This window comes from Nothoprocta perdicaria, unplaced genomic scaffold (genome assembly GCF_003342845.1).
Source record: "Nothoprocta perdicaria isolate Ctin4 unplaced genomic scaffold, notPer1 scaffold_253, whole genome shotgun sequence".
Classification (NCBI taxonomy): domain Eukaryota; kingdom Metazoa; phylum Chordata; class Aves; order Tinamiformes; family Tinamidae; genus Nothoprocta; species Nothoprocta perdicaria.
The window spans coordinates 535,043-558,207 of NW_020455481.1; the positions used below are offsets into that span (position 1 = coordinate 535,043).

Genomic DNA, 23,165 nt, shown 5'->3' on the forward strand with positions numbered 1-23,165 from the left:
CAGGTTGCCCTCTCTGAAGATTACCGCAGACAGGCTAATCCCTTCTGCATTCAGTTCTGCCTCTGCTCCCCAAGTACCTGACCTTTACTCCCTTCTCTGCTAGGGATATTTCACTTTCTTTTCCCCATACATTTTTTTTTTCCTTCTTCTCCTCATATGACCAATTGCCAAAGTCCAACACTCATTTAYTCCTTTTTTTTTCCAGGTTCCTGTTTGTCAAGGGTGGAAAGAGAACACGAGATAAAGTGACACTGCCCGGCTCAACTTACAAAACAAGCCTATTTGTCAGCCAAGTCAGGTGTTGTTCTCCTCTCCTTGTCCATGCACAGCCCGTCCCACAACTCACTATAGCTACTGAGCCCTTCATAAAGGCAAGATCATGGGGCACCAATGACATCATTATAAAAAATAAACAGATCTGTGTTTGAGTCTTGTTTCCTATTTGCTTAGCAACAAACCCCAACAGCTTGGTGTATGAAAAACACGGTAAAAGAGAATGGAGGAAAAAAAAAATCCATTTGCCCTCTTCTCCGGGTAACCCTGCAGCATGTGTGTGAGCTTGYGACCTCTCCAGCTGTCCATGGCTTGGAGTCAAAGATGTCAGATAACTGTCATGCCAGGCCAGCCAAGTGATACATCTCCTCTGACCATTCCTGCTAGGAGCCCCCTGTTCAAAACAAGCCTTTCGTCCTGCTAATTCATTTTCAAAACATGTTTCTGCTCTGACAGATCCCTTGCAGAGAGAATCTGTGAMAAGTTTGCAAATCAACCTTCCCTTCTGCATCTAACATCAGGGAAGTGCCAAATCTTTTAAAATGTAGCAGCTGTCATTTTCTCACTGTATTACGGAGAGGTAATTCACTTACAGGAAAATTGAGAGCAGAGGGGCTTAATATTTGGGCTTCTCCTGTTATCTGGGTTGTGCTGTTTGTATCATGCTTCTACTTTTTCTCCATTGTAGCCAATTTCTTCCTTGAAGGATGTTTCCTACTTTTTCAGCTGCTTGTGAAGCACAGCCTGAATGCCTGGCAGCAGGCAGCAGAGCAGCTGGACGTTGGGCAGAAGGAAGGGCACGATCAGGTGCCCTCATCTCTTTCCCCGTGGTTATATTTTACACTCCAGAACATCATCTCTCTTTGAGAGATGGTTGTCTAGCTTTGAGTTTGCAGAGATGCTCCCTCCATGTCATGTAAATGAATGAGGAGAGGATAGCTTTTTTTCAGAYAGCCTGAAAGAACAGAGAGATTCATGAACTATCCTTATTCATCATAAAAGGAATAATAAACTGTAATCATTAAGCATTAAATTTAAATAATATCAAGCTCTGTTTCTCTTTGCTCCTCAAGCCAGACCAAAATAGAGATCAGATAGTATGCTGATGGAACTTAGATGTTCTGCAGGACTGTGTAGTCTGCTATCACAGCCATGGTATGGTATTTGTGTGGACTTTGGAATATATTATCACTCAAAATAGTTATATGTATGCTCTCCTATATAGGATTAGTTATTTCTGATCTGACAAACCTGTCTAGGGACTTGCAAAGAACTGAGCTAGGCGTAGCTCAGGGTATAGCAACCCTTCCTGTTGGGCCTCTTCCAAGAGCTGAATTACACTCTTTCCGCCATTTTCTGCTAAGCACCTCACATTTACATTTGCCATTSACAAGATGTCTCTGAAGCTTTACCATGCAGCAGCTCATGGGGGATGTGGTAGCAGACAGATGGGTAACTTGCATCAAAGGAATTACCATCTGTTATTTCAGCTCCCGATTCTGTGCAAGGCTGGCATGAACGGGATTGCTTCCCCTAGTTTCCTTGAGCCTTTGCTGCCCTGTTGGGCAAAAAAAAAAAAAAAAAGAAAAAACTGGGAGGCAAATATAGTATCTCTTACCTTTTCCCCTACTTACAATGGGAACTCCCATAAGGAGCTGTAACATTTGGCACATAAAGGTCCACGGCCTCCCCACACCAAGCTTCGTCCGCTGTCCTTTTGGAGACTCCTCATCATCCAAGATGTAAAAATCTCAGCAGACAACCTCATAGAAACAACACATTGACTTCAGCCCCCTCCAACAAGGTGTTACATGTCAGGAGGGGTTCAGGCACTGGGGTATCGTTTCACTGTACTCTGACACCATATGATTGTTCCCCAGCTGCAAGCATATAGATAGCTCCTGTTAAACTATAACACAGTACTTCCTACATCTGCTTGTTGATGGYACTTGCTCTAGATACAAAAATGTTATACCTCAAATCCTTACTGCCTCTCCTACCAGGATGGTACTAAAAAATCAGGCATGTTTTGTGTTCTGTAAGGTTARGATTGTTAATGTGTCTGGCTAATTTGCACGTTTTGTTACTCTCGGTTGTAAGGAAAAGCTGGAATCAAATGCCAGTTTGTTTTGACCTGGCTCAGAAAGCTAACAGCAAAAGAAGAAAATATTGCACTGCCTTCCCCAAACAAACCAAACCAGAAGAAAAATCCTTACTATTTTAAATGAGTTTCATAATTTTCAAATGGTCAGATTTGACCATACAGAACACTTGTGAAATAGCATTCTGTAAAATGCATGAYAGCCATTCCAGTCCTTTTCTGTGTGTTAAATAACAAAATGATTAAGGGAGAAAAAGAGTTTTATAATATAATTACAGTTATAATGGGGGAAAACATTCTAAAGATGTTTTAAAGTAGTTGTGCATGTGATATCCTGATATGTGGCAGATCTATCTGATGTATAATCAATGGTCTATCATTTATTTGATCCAAGACCTGCAAAGTATGACTGGGATTATTCACACTGAAGTCATGTCCAGTCCACATCTAGGTCTTAATTTCTTAAGTTCTTAACTGTGCTTGACTTCTTTGTTGCCCAAGGAAACTAAATTCAGAATCAGACTTCGTTTTTGTGTTTTAAATATATCCACATGTTCTCTATCAGATGTTTTGACAAGTATCTATAAATGCCAAGTTTACAGGATGGTGTCATAAATCTGGCACCTTTCCCAAAAACTACACTCAATTAATGTAAACTTAATGTCATTTTCTTGGTGCTGTGCATTCTTCATCCATTGTAATGCGTGTTTAGCAGCTGCTATTGTTATCTCACCAGAGAGATGGTTGAGCCACTGTCAACCCTTTCTTGAGAGCTCAAATACTAACCTACACCCCTCTGCAAAATAAGTTGTGTGCCTTATTTAGTATCTAATCATGTTTTCCTAATATCATCAACAGATCACTCTAATCAAATTCTTCATAAAAATTTCCAGTTCTCTCTCAGCTGACATTGTCTATGAACATTGTCAGCAAACATGTTGCATGCCAGTCTGGTCCCCTTCCCACACTAATCACTCATGAGGGTAAAAATCAATTAAAAGGGGATCACAAGCTGTACTTTGCTTCTTTTTTTTCAGGGTCAACTCCCATGGGAAATGTGGGGCCTGACTTAGCCTGCCACTTTCGCCTATTGCAGAACAAGTCAAGTATAAGCWGGAGGGGAACAGTCTTCACACTTTAGAAAGACTTAAGACACTCTTCAGGGCCTGCAGTTTACCAGAAGATTAAAATAGAGGATGCCAATGTGTAGCGGAAAAGTTAAAAGTTAGAAAGGTTTCCATTTGTGATGCTGGTGAAATACYGCAGTGGGGTTCATAGGGCTGCTGTAGGAGCTCTGTCCTGGGAGTTTTAAGAAGATATTAGATAAATCTCTGAAACAAATGGTCCACATAGGTTTCATCCCCTCCTACATGTGGGATTGGACCAGATGACCCTTTAAGGCACCTTCTGCCCCTCCATTTCCCTGATTAAGGAGTTTCAGGATATGGTTATTTTGCTCTTGCCTGCCTTGCATCTTGCCTGAGCTGTTAAGTGCAGCGGTTCTCCGAGCAATGGGTGCTCCATCTGTCACAGACTGCAYGCTCCCTTCTCCTCCTGGTTTGAAACCTGTCCACTAAAAAGCAGTACCATGACACTAACTTGTCTAGATTGAATTGCTTAGATTTATCTAGATTAAATTGTTTAGACAACGTCTTCACGTGGACAGGTTCTTCTGCTGTCACAGGGTAGTACTAGTGGTTTAAACATAAATAATAATCCTTTCTGTGCTTCTTTAGGGCATTTTTTGTGCTATAAAACTCTCCATAGAATGGAAGAGTTGTGTCCCAGGTCCTGAGTCTAAGGAGCAGGCTGTTTACTAAAAGAATAAGGTGAATGCAGACCCATGTACAATGCTGGCTGAAAGCAATATCCTGAGTTGCTATTATTTGGTTTAAGGGAACAATATCACATTCTTTACTATGGACTATAGTTCTTCTATACGGCAGGAATTGCTTTGTTGTTTAGCTGTGTTCTGCCATGATGCTTTATTTTTTTTGGCATTATTTGATAAAAATCTTCTTTGTTGTCAGACTCCTTCCTCGTTRTATACAAAACTTCCTGACAACCATGTTTGTCTGCTCCTTTGTTGTTGTTTCCTTGCTGAAGTGTTTTGTTTTATTCTCTTCTCCTTGTTGGCTACTGTGTATTTTATATAGACTGTTTTCAACATTTTTCTGGTTTGCAGCAACCAGAATTGTTCTGGTTCTTCTGTTCCAGAACTGGAAATATAGGTTCCTGAATTCTGGCTTACTTGAATACAGCCTTGTCTTTCTATTTACCTTTGCAGATCTTTTAGCGGTAGCTTATGCAGAACTCAGAAGAGGACAACAGTGTTCAAAAACCTTTCTTCTGAATACTGACACTCATGTCAATCAGTAAAATAACATTACTTTTATTGCTTATTAACTTTTGTGTTTTCTTAAGTTTCTCTTCATGTTCTCTATAAACTAATTGTCTTAAAACCTATTACCATTTCTAGTGCACTGTGAGCTTTAAATTTCTTCTCAAATTGCGTTTTCTTCTGAGTGCCTCCCTTTTATCTCTAGGCTGATCATTTGCTACAAATGTGTTGTGTATRTGCAGAGCTCAAGAAAGATGAAGATTTGGCAACGTGACAGCTACTTGTTTATTTCCCAAACCGATGCAGCACAGTCCCTGCACTCGCTTCCCTCTTCTGCTTTCTCTCTCTCTTTTGCTTTCAGGAAATCAATCCCATTGCTACTAGCAGGGACAGATTGGTCCTCATGCCCCTCATCCTCACAGACACTACTAATGAGCAGTTGTTGGATTTGGGCTCYGGACCTGTGTGAGATGCTCCATATAAAGGGACTCAAAGTGATTTCTGTGTCCCCTGTGGGTGCAGTGATTCAGCGACCCAGTGATGGATGGGTTTACAGATGCATTTTCTATGAGAATAGAAATATCTGTGATATCTACATCTACATATCTATATCTGTACATATCTGTGATATGTAGAACCAGCAGTTTGTTTCATATAGACCATTAAATACCTCTTAAATGTTTGAGAATGTTGATAGCATCATCCTGAGCAAGATAGGAACTACAGCTTCTTGCMTGTTGTTGAATATCTGCTTGTATCAAAAAAATGTGTAATTGGAACAGCATTTTTTGGTACTGGAACCTGGTATTCTCAGTTTAGAGTCTAGGTGGGTCACACACCAGGAATTCAAATGGCAATTTCTGTTCATAAAATGGATGCAATTGTAACAAGGTTTGCTTTACAGGGGTGTTTTAAATGTCGCTAARTGATGATAAACTGTTTTGAAATATTCATGTGCAAGAAAAACAACAAGGAAAAAAGAAGGAGGAATAGCAATGCAGTATGATATACTAACTTTTAATAAGATGGAAACATGGGTTTTGAGCTCGGAAAGGCATAAAACCAAAGAGCACTGCAGGGCTTCAACCAGATGATGGATATTTGTAGAATGAAATTATTTAAAATAGCCATGTCATTGGTTTGGATTATATGCACTAATAAGTATGGTCCTAGAGACATTCGCTAGGGAAAGGCTACTTTTGGGTTATGCTACAATACTCCCTTCTTTAATAATGTCGTTTTCTATGACTAATATGTTACAGCATTCGTAGGCTCATCCAACCTTTCTCATATTCCCAGAGTCAGCMACGAGGTGAATCAGAGATCCCTATACTTGTGAAAGGGGCTTGAATACTCTTGAGCTTTATCGGAGACCTTAGAAGTCCATTAAAATACAGTTAGTTTGGGGAAAATAGAGTATGGGATTCAGTTTCAAGCTCAGAGAAATGGTATAWAGGTACAATAGGTGGGGTTCATTTCATTAAACAGAGAAGTCTGGACCTAGACATCCATGACTGAGCTGGTTCCCCTAACTCCAGGTCACTGCAAAGGCATGATTTGCTTCACTGTAAGGTAGGCGTCTAAAATAGTAGACTTCTAAAATGAGTTATTGAAAGGTAGTCAGGATGAATCTCAGCAAAAGAGCCAGATTTTATACTGGATGTGTATATAAGGCATAGGGGAAAAAAAAGTGGTAATGATGGCAAATCACAAGCACATTCAGTGTGACATAGCTACAGGACTTCCAGTTTAGGATAACTTTCCCATAGTTACTGTGAACTTCTGCACAGTCTGCAGAGCTGGAGTTCATTCCTCCTCCCCCGTTTAAAAAGGGAGATTCTTCTAAGTGTCTGTGTGAAGTATTGCAGGAAAAGGCTGCATTTTAATGAGCTGGATTTCYTCACTAAGGCACAGATGTTCAGACATGTGGTGAGGCTGCCCTTGGGTTAGGAGTGAGATTATCAACCAAAGGATGAAGTGGAGTTACACCCAGGCTAGATCACGTATAAGAAACCAGTTGCTTTAGAGACTTTCCACATCGTCCTTGAAACACCTGCTCATTTTCAATACTGGTCTTAAACTGTTTTCCAATCCGTTCTTGAATGGCTGTTCACAGAAGACTKGCTTTCACAGTGGTCTGGGTGGAAAGCTGAAGAAGACAGAGCACTTCCTAGAAGCTGCAAAAACTCTTCTGCTAACAGAACATCTAACAGAGCGCTTGGCTGCGTGCTCATCCTCTTTCTATCTTCCAGCAACAAGAAGTAATGTTTGTGTGGAGTCTAGATTACAATGATGTGTTAGAGCTATACGTGCATRTATATTTGGAGTGTGTGTTATAGGCATATATTGCATGATTCGTGTCTATGCTTTTACTTGCAGATCTCAGAACACCTTATTGAGCTCTCTAAATGTTATTACCTCTTAAAAGATGGGGCGGGTGAGGTAGAAAAATCATGGGACTTGCCTGAAACTGCCTAACAAATCAGCAAAAAGAGGAGATCATGTCTTTGATTTCCAATGTGGTGCACAGCGATATCCATTCTCTGCATGTAGCACCTTCTTTTTTTAAAGTCTTCTTTTTCCTGAAAATGATATCCCAATTGTTAAACATTATAGTGCAAAGACCCAGTTTGGTTAGTATTCTTAAAAAGATGCTTGCCAAGAGTGAAAACTTAATTCTATTAGTATTTATGGCAAAACTCAGTCAGTATTGCWTTGATTAGGGCTTTGTTTCCAAGCCGCGTTGGAAGAAAGAGGCAATTTGGGGTCCAGGTGCCTAGTACCAAACCTGTGACACCGGCACGTTAAGACCTTGCTCCAGCACGGCCTCSCGCCTCCAGCTCAGTGCACACAGCCCCTAGTTTGATGCCTCAGCTTTCAGACCCTGCACAAGATGAGTTACTGCCCGTCTGCACCACTCCAGTTCTATGCTGGACAAGAATCACCTGCCTTCCTGCAGCCAGCACGAAAGGGACACAGTCTATGCACCAGGTTCACTGCTTAACACGACACAAAACAACGCTGTGACCGCGCCTGACGGGCATCGCCTTCACACTGCAGCCTCATCAGCGCAGAGCTCTTGCATTAACAGTCACGGGAATGCGGCCTTGGCTTAATGCACAGCTCCGGGGGCTGTCCCACACGCGGGTTCCCTGCCCGCGGGCATTCCCTGGGGCCCGAGCCCGTGGGTATTCCCTGGGGACAGGGAGAGGGGCAGCCGCTTGTTCCTTTGCAGCTTGCTGGGCTGGCAGGTGAGCGCTCCAGGCCGCGCGCCCGCCCCTGCAGCTCGCTCGCTGCGTCTCCGCTGCTATTTTTAACGGCAGCGCCAGCGCCGCGGGCCTCGCTGCAACACGCTCGGAAAACCCGGCGGTGCCCAGGCTGCGCCACGGCTGCCCCGCTGCCAAGGAGCGCGCTGCACCGCGCACGGGGAAGGCACAGGGCAAGGCACAGGGATCAGGCTGCTGCGCGGCGAGTGTGCAGCAGCGTGGGTCGCGAGCTGCGGCGCGCGGGGGAGCATCTCGCGGGGCGCCCCCATCGCGTGGGGAGCCTCCATCATGCGGGGCACGTGTGCGCTTTAGTATTTCCCCTCGTGCCCCCCACCCCGCTGTCAATTAGCGGAGCCCTCAGGACCCCGTCAGAGGGAAGGAGGCAGGGARGGAGGGAGGGAGGGAGGGGGGGGAGGAGGGAGGGCCCGGCGGCGCGCCGGGGGGCGGAGGTGCCCGGCAGAGGCAGCATCGCCCGCTCCGCGCCGCTGCGCTCCGCTCCGCGCCCGCCGCAGCCGCAGCCTGCGGGGCCGGCGCCGCGGCGGGGCCGCGCAGCGCCCATTGCGGCGGGCTGCGCTGCGCGGCGCTGCGCTGCGCTGCGCGGGGCGGCGCCGCCCCCGGTCCGCCCCGGTGCGCGCGGCGCTGCGCGGCTCGGCTCGGCGCGGCGCGGCTCGGCGCGGCGATGGCTGCGGAGGAGGTGCTGCCGGGCGCCGAGCACTACAAGAGCGAGATCGAGCGCCTCACCCGCGAGCTCTCCGAGACGACGCACGAGAAGATCCAGGCGGCCGAGTACGGGCTCGTGGTGCTGGAGGAGAAGCTCACGCTCAAGCAGCAGTACGACGAGCTCGAGGCGGAGTATGACGGCCTCAAGCAGGAGCTCGAGCAGCTCAAGGAGGTGAGCGGCCGCTTTGGGGTGGGCCCGGGGGGCGCGCGGGGCTCCCCTGCAGCCCCCGGGCGCTGCTGCGGGTGCCCGGGGCGCTGCGCGGGGGATGGAGCAGCGCGGCCGCGGGAGCGCGGCGAGCCCGGCGCGCGAGCGTGCGCGCGGGTGGGATGTGCCCGGGAATGCGGGCTGCGCACGGGATCCTTGGGCACGCATGGAAGGAGAGGCAGCTCCTCCGGGAGTTATTTATAGAGCTGTTTTGTTGTGCTAGTCAGGCAGCGGAACAGCCGCCCGTGGCGTAGTCCTGAGGTCACCCCAGCGGCTGGAAATGCAACTTCTGCGTCATGCTGAAACGTTAAAAAGGGGGGAAAAAAATAAAAATCGATCTTAGAGGTGTTTGGGAATTAGCTTTTAAACGAGCTTTYCTAACACAAAAAGAGCAAACCCAACCTTTTGGCTAAAACGTGACCCTGGAATATCATCACTGAGCCTATGCTCATCATGAAGGGAAGTAACTTGCAATGGATACAGTGCAYGTATGCACGACCTATGGAAGGCATGTGTGTACACATAGGTGCAGTACTCTTCCTGTCTCCCCATTTTATAGTATTTTTTCTACACTACATCACAGTGTAAACTGCTACATATTTGGCAAAGAGATGGTAAAGGATGAAAACAGATGTTTTCCAAAAATTTAAAGATGTCTTCTTGTTTTGACTACAACATTATATTGCTGTGTATAATCTGCAGAAATTCTATGGAGTCAGAAATCATGCGCATGTTCTAGACTGAAGGAAGTCACTTAATACTTAAACTTAAATTATATATAAATCTATTCTTTAGAATACTAGCATTGAGGGACTTTTAAAAATATTTATTGTAAAGATAAAGATTTAATTTAGCTGCAGGTAAATGTGTTTTGCCATAGACTTGGTTCAGTGACCAGATGACGTTTATTTTATTTTTTGAATGAGRAAGAGAGCTAATTTTCATTTAAAAAAAGCCCTATTGATCAACTTGATATCTGCCTCCCCACTCCCTGTTTAGACTGTGCAGTAGGCTCCAGGTTTCTGACACCCCTAATCACAGGTGCAGGGCTGGGGACATTCAGCTTGCACTGGCATGAGGGCAGTGCGGTTTGAAATGAGCCAGCAGTAATAGAGGGCAAGAATCAAGAGAGAATTGTGCCGTGCAATTTCCATTAAAAAAAAAAACAAAAGGCAGAGAGGGCTTATCACATCATAATGTGCAAAAGAGGACTGGTCTGTAAGTAGGGAGAACATATGCATGTGCATGCCCCTACAATGGATAGCATGAGGAATTGAGTTCAAATTATTAAACTAGAGGGATTAGGCAGCATAATTAACGGGAATCAAAGATGGGCACAAATTTTCTTCCTGTCTGTGTCCCTTGAAGTCAATGGGACTGCATGCTTCACAGCCCAGATTGAGTCCCGTGAGGCCATCCCTTCCCGCTGTGCCAGCCACAGCCATGGGGAGAGGAAGAGGAAAATCYTGTGGCTTGTCCAACTCCAGGCAACAGTGCAGCCACTCTGGTTTCCAGTTCAGGCCCAGGGCTCTCAATTCCAGAATGCTCCATAGTTATGGCTGGGATGTCTCCATCCCTGTGTAGTCTGTGAGGAGATTTTTTTTTCTCTTTTCCCATCTTTACTGGGAAAGCTGCACTGATTTTCATGGCCCGTGCGGCTCTTCGAGGGAGAATTTGATCATATCCTTTCTTGTAACTGTGATCTATTTTATGATTTTTATCCATGAACACTTCCATTCCTTACACATAAAGCAGATGCATAATKGTGAAAAGTGAGCAAATGGTGCCTCTCACGACACTATCTAGGTAGAATTTAGTCCSAGGTGGCTGGGGCAAGCTGCATGGTGGTAATTTGGGGGTTAAGGCTTTGGAGTGGGGAAAGCTTTCAGAAAAAGTGGCAGTGTAAGCCCAGAGCAGCTGTTTCATTGAGGGTCCCTCCAGCAGGTCTGTGTCTCCAGCATGGTCTCTGTGTGTCCTCTCCAGCAGGCACTGCAGGGCATGTTCTGGGCTGTGGGCTATGTGCTTCTCGGGTGGACTGCAAACCTGGATAGCAAAACACCATGGCTAAAAASCTAGGATTTGGGAAAACCCCTAGTTTGTCAGTGAACATCTGTGCTGCTCTCTGTACCCATTCGGAAGTCATGATGGAGTAAAATTTAGGCCTTAGGTTTGTAGTGGCATGAGTAGTTTATCCATTCATAAGGAGCAGCAGGCGAGAGTGTGTGGGTGGGATTATGCTCAGGATTATTACCTCTCCGCATGCACCTTCTTTGCACAGATTAATTGCTAGGAGTTGAATCTCACCTGTGTTTGTATTAAGACTAGCCTTCATTTCTGAGCTAGTTCACTGTTACATTCTGATGCTTTGCTGTTAGGAACTCACTGTGCTCATTGCTCAGCAGATGGCTTAGTGATCTAGCATCTGATACCTTATCCTGTGCACCGTGGCAATTCAAAACCCCCGTGAACATCAAATCTGGATTGCAATGCAGAGGCTCAGCTGTACTGTAGCTGACCCTTGTTGGTCAGTGAGATGGGCAGGTAAGCCTATTATGTAGAAGGAATAGCAAGTTGCAGTACATTGCATTAAATATTAGTGCTTGTGCATAGAATATGTGCCATCTGCCATGCAATACGAATTGTTTTAGTAACCTATGGTGTTTCTTGTGCTTTAAATTAAATTTTCTCTACTTTAAACTGAGACTTTGATGTTTTGGATATGAGATTGATCTACATTACAAAAACCTTGACATTTTAACCAGTGACCTAGTATGGGCTTCTGTCTTCCAAACAGAACAGTAATTACACGTAGTAGCTGTCCAGGAAAGACTTGAGGCACCTGTCAACTTCAACCTTATGTTTTCAAAAACTGGACTGACTAGTAGGAATGTGAGATTGTCTATTCTGTGGGGTTAATTTTTTAAGCAAAATTTTTTTGCTTTTGGTGCTGCAAAAGGGAGTAGCGATAGTCCTCATGGTAGATAGGACTGTAGGAATAGAGTTACAAACAGAACATTATTGCTTTAAAACTGTTATTTTTCATTATATATATAAAAAAAAATTTGATTCTGTAAATAATGTGTCTGTGCCTCATGCAATTACATCTCAAACCAGAGGAATTTTACCCCGTGGGACCTCTGTTCAGAAAGTTGCCTTAGCTCATGTACCTTTTGGTCTGCAGTGAATAGGAAGGCAGTCAATAAGACTCATCGCTATTAGCATTACATGTAGGGGTAGCCTGTTTCCATTGTCTTACTGAGATGGGAATTTAATTACCAGCACTTTTATAGAAACCATTTTCCAGTGGTCTTAGTATTGTGGTCTGACATTGCATTTTCTGTAAGGATAATATTTGTTCTAGATTTCCTTCTTCTAATGAAGTATAAAAATAGCCTCATGTTGACGAGTTCCTGTGGAGGGGTAGCATGTCATGGTTTTAGAGGGGAGAAATATCATTCACCTCCAGTCATAAAAATATGTGAAGAAGGCTGAGGCAGCTTTGGTGACAAGCTCCTGCCAGACATTATGGGTTGGCAATCCCAGGTAGGCAGATTTATCTTTATTTTTGAGAATCAGATCATGAACATAGCGGCTGATGATGAAGTGATCTCCTTGGCTCCTTCTCCAACTGACTAATTCAAGCAATTTCTCACTTGGCTTCTCGGCTTTTGTGTAGTACATTCTATGGGGACAGATTCTTCTGGATTGCACGTAGACCTGGAGACCTGATTTTCAGATTGAAGATTTCCTTTATATTTCTTTTATTTTAAATCCAATTGTACTTGGAATCCAATTGTTGGAAATATTGATGAACAACCCTATCCTTGCCAGGTGGAAAATTAATGTTTCTTTTGCTTGTGGAGATGTTGTATCAATGAAGTGCTTAGTTTAGTAAAGGGACTCTCACAAATACTTCTTGGTTTCTGACAAAAAAAAAAAGTTATTTTGAGGAATAAAGCTCAAGTGAAGTTCTGTGCAGTAGCTTCTTTTCTGTTCTGCTCTTCCCTGTGTTGCTTTGATCTAGGTCACTCAAAATCCAGCTCCCCACCCTTCTGACCTATTGTCAGCCCCTCTGGCTCCCCACAGCTCTCTGAAGTTGTACATTTGTAGTTTCCTCCTCTTGCATACATGCCTGCTGCTGGAATCACTGCAGCAGTGTCCTGCCTCTTCCATCTTTGAAGTGTATGCTTGGTGGGACCTGCCTGGGTCCAAAAAGAGCGTGGAAGGCTGGAGACACCCTATCCCAAATACAGGCTTGCTAAATGGGAAGTTGCTTTACACAACTGTCTGCAGCACAGAATGCTCAGGAAAGTGTGAAGTGGCACATGCATTCTCAAAGAGATTTTTTGAATATTCCCCAGAGAGGAATGTGTCCCAAATACATAATTCTTGAGAGCTGTGAACTGCTGCCATATCAGTATGTGTTTTCACCTCCTTTTGGTGACAGGATTTGTGAGCTTGGGCCAGATGAGGCTGAACATTTTCAGCACCTCATCCTGGCCCCAGCACTTGGCTCTTGGTGGATATTCATGTTGTGTCACTCAGAGAAGCAGCATTGCCTACCATCCAGCTCAGAGATGAGGACCGAGAAAGGGTGATGAGGCTGTGGGCCTGCTGGAGCAGGAGTCAGGCACGCCCTGCAGGGCTGTCTCCCCAGCAGCCCAGCCAGTCTTGGTCTCTAAGACACGTGCTGCTCATGGAAGGCATTTTACCCTGTTCCCTTTCAGTGTGCCTGGTTAAGCCCAGGCACAGGCCCAGGGCAATATAGGAACTGATTACCTGTGAAAAGAAGAGCGTGGAAGACAGTATTTAAGGACTGAAAAACGTCAGTGATAAAGCCATAATCTAGAGGCAGATGGATCCAGAATAGCCTTAATTGTGAAAGAGTGACCAACCCTCCAGTTCTTCATTTCTCTGTGCTTTCCTTCATAAGCAGAGGTTTGCAACAATAAAATCTGAAGATGCTCTGAGCAGTTTGTTTTAGGAGCTGTGCTTATAAGGACTGCCTTAACAAAATTAAGGAGCAGCTTAGAAWACTTATGGGCTGGGGGCTGACTGGCTGCGGAGCAACTTTGTGGAAAAGGATTTGGGGATCCTGGTGGGCAGCAGGCTGATCAGCAGTGAGCTCCGGCAGCAAAGGGTTAACAGCATACTGGTAGGTATTGACAGGAGCAGAGCCAGTAGGTTGAGAGAAGTGATTATGCCCTAAAACCGGCACTTCTTAAACCATGGCTAGATTACTGCATCCAGTTCTAGGCTCCCAGTACAAGAAAGACATGGACAGACTGGCCTGTTTTTGGCCGAGGGCCACCAAGACGGTCTGCAGGTGAAGAACTTGCCCTGTGAGGAGCGATTGAGAGAACTGAGCTTGTTTGGTCTGTAGGAGAGGAYGCATTGGGAGGACCTAGCAGCTGCTTGCCTGCACCTACAAGGAAGTTATTGAGAAGGGAGAGCTGGGCTGGTCCCAGCAGTGCATGGTGGGAGGACAAGGGGCCTAATTTGACACAGGCTAGGTTTGTGGCTTTAAGGAAGACCTGTTTCACCATGAGTTCAGCGTGACAGTGGAAGAGCTTGACCAGAGGGGTGCTGCAGTCTCCTTTTAGGGAGGATTTCAAGCTGCAGGTGGATAAAACCCTGAGCAACCAGGTCTGAGCTCAGAGCTGCCACTGCTTTGAGCAGGAGTTGGACAGCAAGGGACACSGACTGGTACCGGCAGGGTCCCTAGAGCACTCGCTGAACCGTGTAGCTGAATTCTGGTAGCACCGGAGCTACCGGTGCTGCCAGTAGCTSAACTCTGGTAGCACCTTGCTGAGAGTTACCCATCTCAGAGCTGCACGTGGCCTAGAAACAGCCTTCGGTAGCAGGGCCATGGCCTCACTTCATGCTGCAGYTTCACTTTCTTCTGCAGATCATTGAGCTTGCATGGACCTAGAGACACACAGGGTGTAGGCTGATGTGCTTCTCTCCCTGCAAGACCAGCCTGCAGCTCCCTTTGCCATTCCTGTTGTTCTTCCTGCTGTGCCAGGGTAGAGAGCTGACCTCGGATAAAAATAACCGAGGCGGGAGCGTACTATCCATAACCCGGTCTGGCATGCGATCTGGTTCGCAGTGTGCTTCCCACAGGCTGCATTGCTGAAAGGTCAGCGTGAGGAGAGGAAGGAGAGCCCGGGAAGGGCATGAACTGCTTAAACAGATACCTTTGGTACAGGAGACACTCATCACGTTATGGCAAGACGTCTTTCCCTAAAGGGAAATGGATGCTGTGCATTAGCCTACAGAAAACCTAGCCACCTGAGAGTATCTTGAGCATCTTGGGGGAAATATGGGCTGTAGGTAGAGCCTAGAGTTGGCCATCCTTTAGCAACTGGGGTTCACATCCTCCTAAACTAAATCTAAATAGAGATCAGTTTCTTTTCACTCCTTAGTTAAATTATTTCCTTTCACTCTTCCTCCTAAGAAATCTTCTATGAAATCCCTCTTTAATCTGAGGGGTTCTGGTTGAACCGATCACCTGTGTTGGACTCCTCTGAGATAACTAGGAGCTGCAACTGGATTTAATATAGGGAAAAGATAATTTTCCATAGACTTGCTATAAATTTTGGATTAGGATCAAATCTAAAATGACCAATTGAAGTGTTAATGGGTGACCAAACATTATTATTGTGAAGTACTTCCTGTTTAAGATAYGAGAATGTAAAAGGGAATGGTTCACTGAACAGATTTTAATCTAAAGGTCTGCATCTGTTTGGAATTAGGCCTTTTGAATTGGATTAAAAAATTAATTAGCTACCCTCTTTTCATCTTCCTTTATATGAAATATATTTCCTTCCCTTTGGTACTGTGTTGTTGCATTTTGTCTTCTAGGATGTGGTGCATGCTGCAGGTAGTATGTACAATAGCAGTAAAACCAACCCCCCAGGCTTTGTTGAAAGTGCACCTGGGTGCAAAACTCTGGTGGAGGAAAATAAGATTTAGCATAATTTATGAACATTCATCAAGGTAAAATAAGAAGGATTCTCAAAGTCAGAAGCATAGACCGAATCTTGCATTTTATGCAAGCTTTTGCTCATGATCCTGTTTTATGCAAATGGCTCTGGGAGAAAAAAACATGCAATATCATTATACATTTATTTTCTTCTGTATTGAGGGCCTCTAGGAAAAAAAAAAGTGCTTTTCTTCTTGAACAACYTCTCATTTTTTTGGAACAAACTCAAACATGGTCCTTTTGCAGGACCTCATCTTCTGGCATGTTTGTACACTGGTTTCTTTTATGGACAATGGGAATAAAATCTGACTTGCCACTTGTTTTTGATTTTTGATGCATCCCTCGCAGCTCTGTTGCATTGTAGGTCTCTATTTCAAAGTTGTTTTTTGCTCAGTATTTTCCTTCCATACGTGTCTGATAGTTGATGTAATGCTGTTTAACTCATTATAGCCCTGCATGATACCTTTCTTCTTTTAGATGGCTTTAGATGGCAGAGCATAAAAAGCAAACATTCATTTTTATTGTGCTGTCATATTTGTGTCATAATTTCCATTTTCCTCTTTCTTCTTTTCCACGTGAAGCCAAGAACACTATGCTTCATGGAGAAGGAGAAGGTATATTCCTAATTTAAAGGAACTGGTATGTTATGTAAAGACATTAATGTCTGTTTGTCCCCTTGTCCAGGAGTGCTTGCATCACTTGCAGCAGATGACTATGCATCAAATAGAGCAATTCCTTCATACTGTACTGTGAAAATGGTTTGTGAGCACAGAGCAGCCAGAGATGGAAATAGTTAGAACTATTCACAAGGTGAAAAATGCACCTCAGCAAGGGGAGGTGTCTCAGACTGAAGGGAAAAGTTAGAAATTAAGCTGGACTGTGGATTAGTGCTTTAATAGGAACCTAGCCTCCCTGTGGAGGGTAAGATTAAAAATCATCTCAGGATTCTAATATTTGGGTTTCCGAATTTCTTTCACTATCAGAGCTAATAAAACATAATAGCTAAAAAGAAAAGCAAAGAACTTTGTCCTAAATCTATGGTTTTGGGACAGGCCTGTGAAGTCTATTTAAATATCGAAAGGCTTTCACAAGACTGAATTTGGCCCATTCCCGTTTTCTGCCTGTCTCTTGTGGTTCCTTCCTCTCTGTCTGCAGCATCTCATTCTCTGCATCTCATTCTTGTACAGCACTCCTCTCCTATCCATGAGGATGTATGCACTCTTTTATCTTCCTTTTTGCCAGTTTCTGCCCTACATCTCAATTAGTGTTGGCTTGCCACTTCATAAGCTGAATATCTTATATTAGAGATCCTCTTTGTCATTGTCTGCAAGTTTAAAAAAAAAAAAAAAATCTGGCCATTTAGGACAGACTAGACCTTCTATGCAGTGCCTGGATAGTGCAGTGACGGGGGATCACGGAAATTCTTCGTAATGCGGTTTTAACAAGGGCTGCAAAGGGAACAGCAGAGGATTTGTCAGCTGTGCTTTGCAGCAGCCACACCATTCTGATCCGCCTTAGAAAGATCATCTTTTAAGGGAGTTTTAAAATTGGATTGGCTCAGCCCTGCACAAGGAGATACCTTTTCATGAAGTTTTGCAAAAAAAATAATGTTTTCTGTGAACAGGAGGATTTTATCGCTCTGTTTCAGGGGCTGTTTACCTGTTTGACCTCCCCCAGTAGGGAAACATGCGTAATGCGGTTAAATGGTGCAGTCAAGTCCTTGTGATCTGAGCCAGGCCTGGAGTCCCTCAGCCGCACGGTCATGCCATGCACTTCCCTTTTCCTGTGAATCACACTCAGTTTGCCTCTGTGCTCTGGATCTGTGTTAAGCCCATGTATATGCAGCAAGTAGTGCTAGCAGCAGTATGCACAACACTATCATCCTGCAGAATTAAAGACATCCCAGATACCACAGGGTGGTCCCCTCTTACTTCAGTCAGTCAATTGTGGGGATATTTCAGCTAAATTTTTAAACCGCGTTTTTCCTTCTTATTCTTTTTGGTCTCTGCTTATTTTTTGTACACCTCGATTGCAGGTGACACACAGTTATCAGGATAATGACATGCATTTATGCATGCTGGGAAGTTTATCAGTGCAAAAAAACCTTGCATTGGCTTCCCTAGTTACTCTGTATAGATTTAAATGCCAGTGTGATGAGAACAAGCTGTGAAATGCTGCTYGTCATCCCCGACTGCTGGGCACATCCATGGAGGGAAGCTGGAACTTGTTAACAGTTGCCACTGTAACTTCTATTTTGAATASTGAGAGGAGAAAAAGGCAGTTCTTATTAAAGCTCAGCGAGGAGTATCTRAAAACTGGCAAACCTCTAGGAATGAAGGTAGGGATTTGGGTCAGTTATGAGGTCAGGCAAAGGGAATAGGTGGCTTAGTGAAATAATTCATTTGTAAAAGTTTGGCTATTGGCCAGGCGTGAGCACAGCATTTATTCGAATTTAGTTTTACTCACTGGCCTGGAGTACTGTCTACTTCCCACATCCGCATGGCAAGATGCAGGATGCCAAACCTGCAGAGTCCTGGCCCTGTATTTTCCAACCTTTGGCACTCACAGCCTAAGAGAGCTAGAGAATTACGTCTGAGGATGCATGCAGAGTTCACCATTGGGTTAAACTGTGTGATTTCTAATTTTATGCGTAATCCAGGATACTTTACAATTATTGCCCATTTGAATCTATGATTCACATGTTATTAAAAGGTATTTTCTATAGCTTGTAGTTTTATAGTTTCTTGTTTTAATAAAGACTTTTATATGTATATATATTTATCTTTTAATTGRGTGGGAAAAGCTTTTCTCATATACAAAATACATCATAGATTTTATACAGTGCATTAAGAGTTTGCACATGTGCACTAGGCATGTGCCCAGGAATCACAAGTATGTTAGTCTAAGTCCAGGTAATGGGCATATTTGTGTTCATACTTTATTTGACAGCTTAATGTAATTTTCACCTATGGATGGAGAGGAAAGCTTTTATTTAAGCATTTTGTGTGAATAAAGCTGTCTCTAACAATTTATCCTAGATGTAGGAGTGTGCCTCAAGGTTGTTTATAGTAGGTAGGATTTGAAGATTTTCATTTAAGTCCCAGCTGCGTGGGTAAGTCAAGGGTAAAATTACCAATGGTGAAAAAATTATCAATTGATATGGAAAATGTCAGTTAWCAGTGGTTTAATTGTTGAGTTTGTGCCCATCACCTGCTGAAAAACAGCACTGTCATCAAGATGCAAATGATAAAATGTTATAAGCTTGAGGATTCAGCCTTCTTCTCTTCAATGGAAGATGAACTAAAATAAGCATAATTTCCAAGTCTCAAACATGTCGTATGATTATTGCAGCTAAATGGATTAAATGAGTAACTCGCRTGAACTTCAATAACTGACCGTGTGTATACACTTGGCATGCTGCAAATGGGGACAAGTAAGGTAAATAAAAAAAAATAAAAGCAGAAACTTTAAGGAAAGAGCTTTCAGCCAACACATTTATTCTGATATCTGCAGTGAGCTGAAATATACAGAAGATCAATTACTTATAATCTGTAAACCTTAGTTATAAATCTAGGTCCTTACAGACTATTTTTAAAGTCAGATTTAAGGAGATGGTCACCAAGACTCCTTTGTGATGTTAAAGTGTGATTATATTACTGTGTGTAAGAGGAACCTMCTTATACTAATATGGAAGTTGGAAGCAAATGGCAACTGTTAGGAGTTCAGTACTTTGTCATTAGGTAATTCCATTTCTCGGGCATTAGGTAATTTTTTTTTTTTTTTTCCTGACAGCTAGGGACTGATGGTTGCGATATGATAATAACAAAACCTTCATTTAACATGAGCTCAGCTGTGTAAAAATAGGAGCATATCTGGAGTAATGCAATGGAGAAATAGCATTTTTCCCAATTTGTAGAAATTGAAGTTATAATGATGCTTTAAATTAGATCCTAAAATAAGGTTCCTGTTGAAGTTATACAATTGAATTATCAGATTCTGACACTTGAAAGTTCATGTCCTAAATCTTTATAATCTTTATTTTAGTTGTCTCATGAAAAGCTTTTTGTTTGGTTTTTTTTTTTTTTTTTTTTTTTTTTTTTGTTTTGTTTTGTTTTAATAAGCAGTCTTGAGTAACCTCATTTGGGGACTTACATGACTTCCTTTTGCTCACATACTTTAAAATTGCACATATTTAGTTGAGTGACTATTTGTAGATTTCAGGGTACAGATTTAGGCTGACATCTATAAACTTTTTTTGTTGTAATCAATATTGCTTCATGATTTGTGATCTTAAGCATTTTCTATATTTTTAGTTCTAGAAGTGTGGAACAATATACCCACGATGAGRAAATGAAACGACACCTTGACAGCTTGAGTATAGGTTTGGCACTTGGTGTTYGAAAAGTACTTCATGTTCCATTCATTGGGCTAAGATTACATACATTCAGAGTCATTCCTATGTTTTATTGTTGCTGAATTTGCTTTTCTAGCAGTTTGATGCAAAGAATCTAAATTGACTATTCAAGCCTTGTTTGAGTATAAACAATCCTTTCTTTGTGTATAACAAGAAGATTTAGTAGTTAAATAACAAGAAGATTTAGTAGTTAAATAACTGGTTTTATATGCTTTTGTTCTGTAAAGTTTCCTGTTTTCAAGATTCTTCTCAAAAGGGGGCCTCTGGCTTCTCATCTGCTAAGAACATCTGTTAGAGACCCATAACTCATGAGGAGTTCCTACTCTGCATGTAGACATTTGTGACTGTCTTCCCATTACTCAAGGATCAGCTTATTGTGAGAAACTAATATATTAATTATTCCACTCTGCAGAAGTAGGTTTGGAAAAGGGGAACCCAATTTCTCCCCCCCAAACCTGTGGCAGAGATTCTTCTCCTATTTGCTGCTGCAACTCAGCTCTTTCTTTARGATTATTGTCTGGTGTAGAGCAAGAAGCCTCTATTTCAAGTGTTTTATTTGTTCTTTAGGTAGAAAGTAATCAGCTGACTGAAAAGGAGTCAGAAATCTGATAAGCGAAATTTTTAGGAGCCTGCAATTCAATGCTTTGTGCTGTCTGTAGAGAAGGGAATTGCAGCTTTGCAAGTGACAGCGCTAAGAACAGTCAAGCACTTACCGGAGCACTGGCGATGGAGGCAGGGGAAAAGCCAAGGAGAGTGAGTCAGCACGACCTTGGCTGCCACCAGCGAKGGGCAGTGCATCTAGCCGAAGCAGTGCTTGATGTTGGTTGGGGTCTTGAGTAGGAAGAGCCTATTGTGCAATGAAAACCAGGAGATTAACCACTGATGGGACACATCTGACGGGGGAAAGGGACAAAATGCATATAATGGTAAGGAGAATATACATCAAGGCAAAGGAATCTATACTTTAAAAGAAGTAGCTTTATTGCTAAACATGTGGAATTGTTTTATACACTGTGAAAGAACACAGACCGCTCTCTGTAAAGCTGAAACATTGTGAAAAATCAGAATCCTGCTCATTTCATGAGCTTCTCTTTTGCCAACTGGTTCTCAGCAGGATAGCATAAATTGTTCCCAACTGCGTGAGAATAGTACCTGGGGATTCCCAGATGCCAAGCCCAATGACTTTCAAGCATATAAATAATACAAACTCAGAGATTTTACAATGGAAACAGACAGCATTGTCAGGGATTTGGCCGTAAGGAATAATAAGGGGAATTTGCAGATGAGGACTGAGAGTCCAGAAGGAGAGATAAGTTGCTCAACTATAATTTCATTGGAAATCTCTTGTTAAATCATGAAGGAAGTGTAGATTTTCTCCGCTCTGGTCCATCAATATATCTTTGAAAGATCTCGCTGTATTAAAAAGCCAATCTACCAAAAAGATRAAACAATCAGTTGGCCTCTGCTCACCAGATGTGAAGTTCCTCAGTGTTCACTGACCAGCATGTACTTTGGCAAYAGCACTCTCTGATAATGGTGAGACCAGTGAGGCTAGTTAGGAATGGTTTYAATCATTGTTTTGCTACCATAACACAATCAAAACTTGATGAAAAATGACAATGAAAAAATTATGGAAGCCTCTTTGGTTTCTAAATTCATTATTTGGCCATGTTTCAGGGGTGAAGTCCTTTCCATTAAAGACTTTCTATAACTTCCSACCTGTATCTCTACCTCCTGTAGAATTGCCCTCTTCACCTTGCCAGCCTTTTATGGTCCTTCTGCCATGTACTCCAGTGATCTCATCCCCTCTCTCACTTTCCTAGTTGCCATTTCTCTTCTGCCACCTCTAGCTTCTGCTTTGCCCTTGCTGCCTCTGGCAGTTGACCATTTTCTGGCTGCCATTCCAGTATTTGTAACAGTCTTCCCACTCCTTCCCACTGCTTCCTTTACAAGACATGACTCTTCCCTGCTATGACTTAAGATTTTCACATCAGCATTTGCTAATCTCTAGAATCTCTAGAAGATTTCATTTTTTCCCCCTTTCTTAAAAGCTTAAATGTTCACTGCAAATCCAGCCCCCTCTCCCTCTAAAGAGTGCCTCATGCCTCTCCTCATGCACGAGCACCATGTGGCCTCCTCTAGCTCCACCACAACGTGTCCAGTATTCGTTCTGCTGTGTGTGAAAAAGTGAAATGACGCTGTTCACTGCGTTGGGTCTCGAGCGTGGCATGCCCTCTGCAACAGCAGCACGGRACAAGTGTCCATTTAACCCTGCAAGGCAAGACTTTTGCCGTTTCCTTTGGAGCTCACGCTGGCCCAAACCTCAGAGGGTCCTTTGAGCACCAGTTCAGGCTCCTGGCAGAGCTGGCAAGAGTTAATGGGGAACTTGGATGGAGAATCTGCAGGCAGCGAGGTCTGTGGGGCAAGGCCTGTGCTTGCCCATCTGTCTGGGTTGAATGTAATAATACAGTGMGGCTCTATTCTTGGTTGGGGCAATTAAGTTCCGTGGCAATATGAGTAATTAATAATAATAACGGTCCCTTCTGTGGAGAGACTGTTAGAAATAATTTCCTTCTGCCAGTTGCATCGCTAGAATGTGCTTTTGAACTTGGAGAAATCAAAGCGGTAATGAAAACACCAGCAGCTGTCACGAATCTTTAGCGTTGTTTATGTTGGCAGTGATGGAAATTCTTTAAACTACATTACCTAATGGCTCACTGGTTTGTGTTTGTTTTGCTACGGCATTGAGCTGTTATACAATGCACCCTCCTTTGATTAAAGCCCACTCTCAGTAAGAGTGGGCTTCAGCGATCACCATTCCTTCCAAGGGCAGAAGCAGTAAAATGAGGCAAAGCAAACC

The 23,165-nt window shown here is 43.3% G+C and overlaps 1 protein-coding gene across 1 annotated transcript in view; it reads left to right on the plus strand.

Annotated features, from left to right (window-relative positions):
• Positions 1-8,660: 8,660 nt before the first annotated feature.
• BICD1 (BICD cargo adaptor 1) overlaps positions 8,661-23,165 on the plus strand; it is a 167,048-nt gene continuing 152,543 nt past the window's right edge. Inside the window, exon 1 of the mRNA XM_026040336.1 lies at positions 8,661-8,873. Coding sequence (XP_025896121.1) covers positions 8,661-8,873 — 213 coding nt within the window. The remainder of the gene's footprint in view (positions 8,874-23,165) is intronic.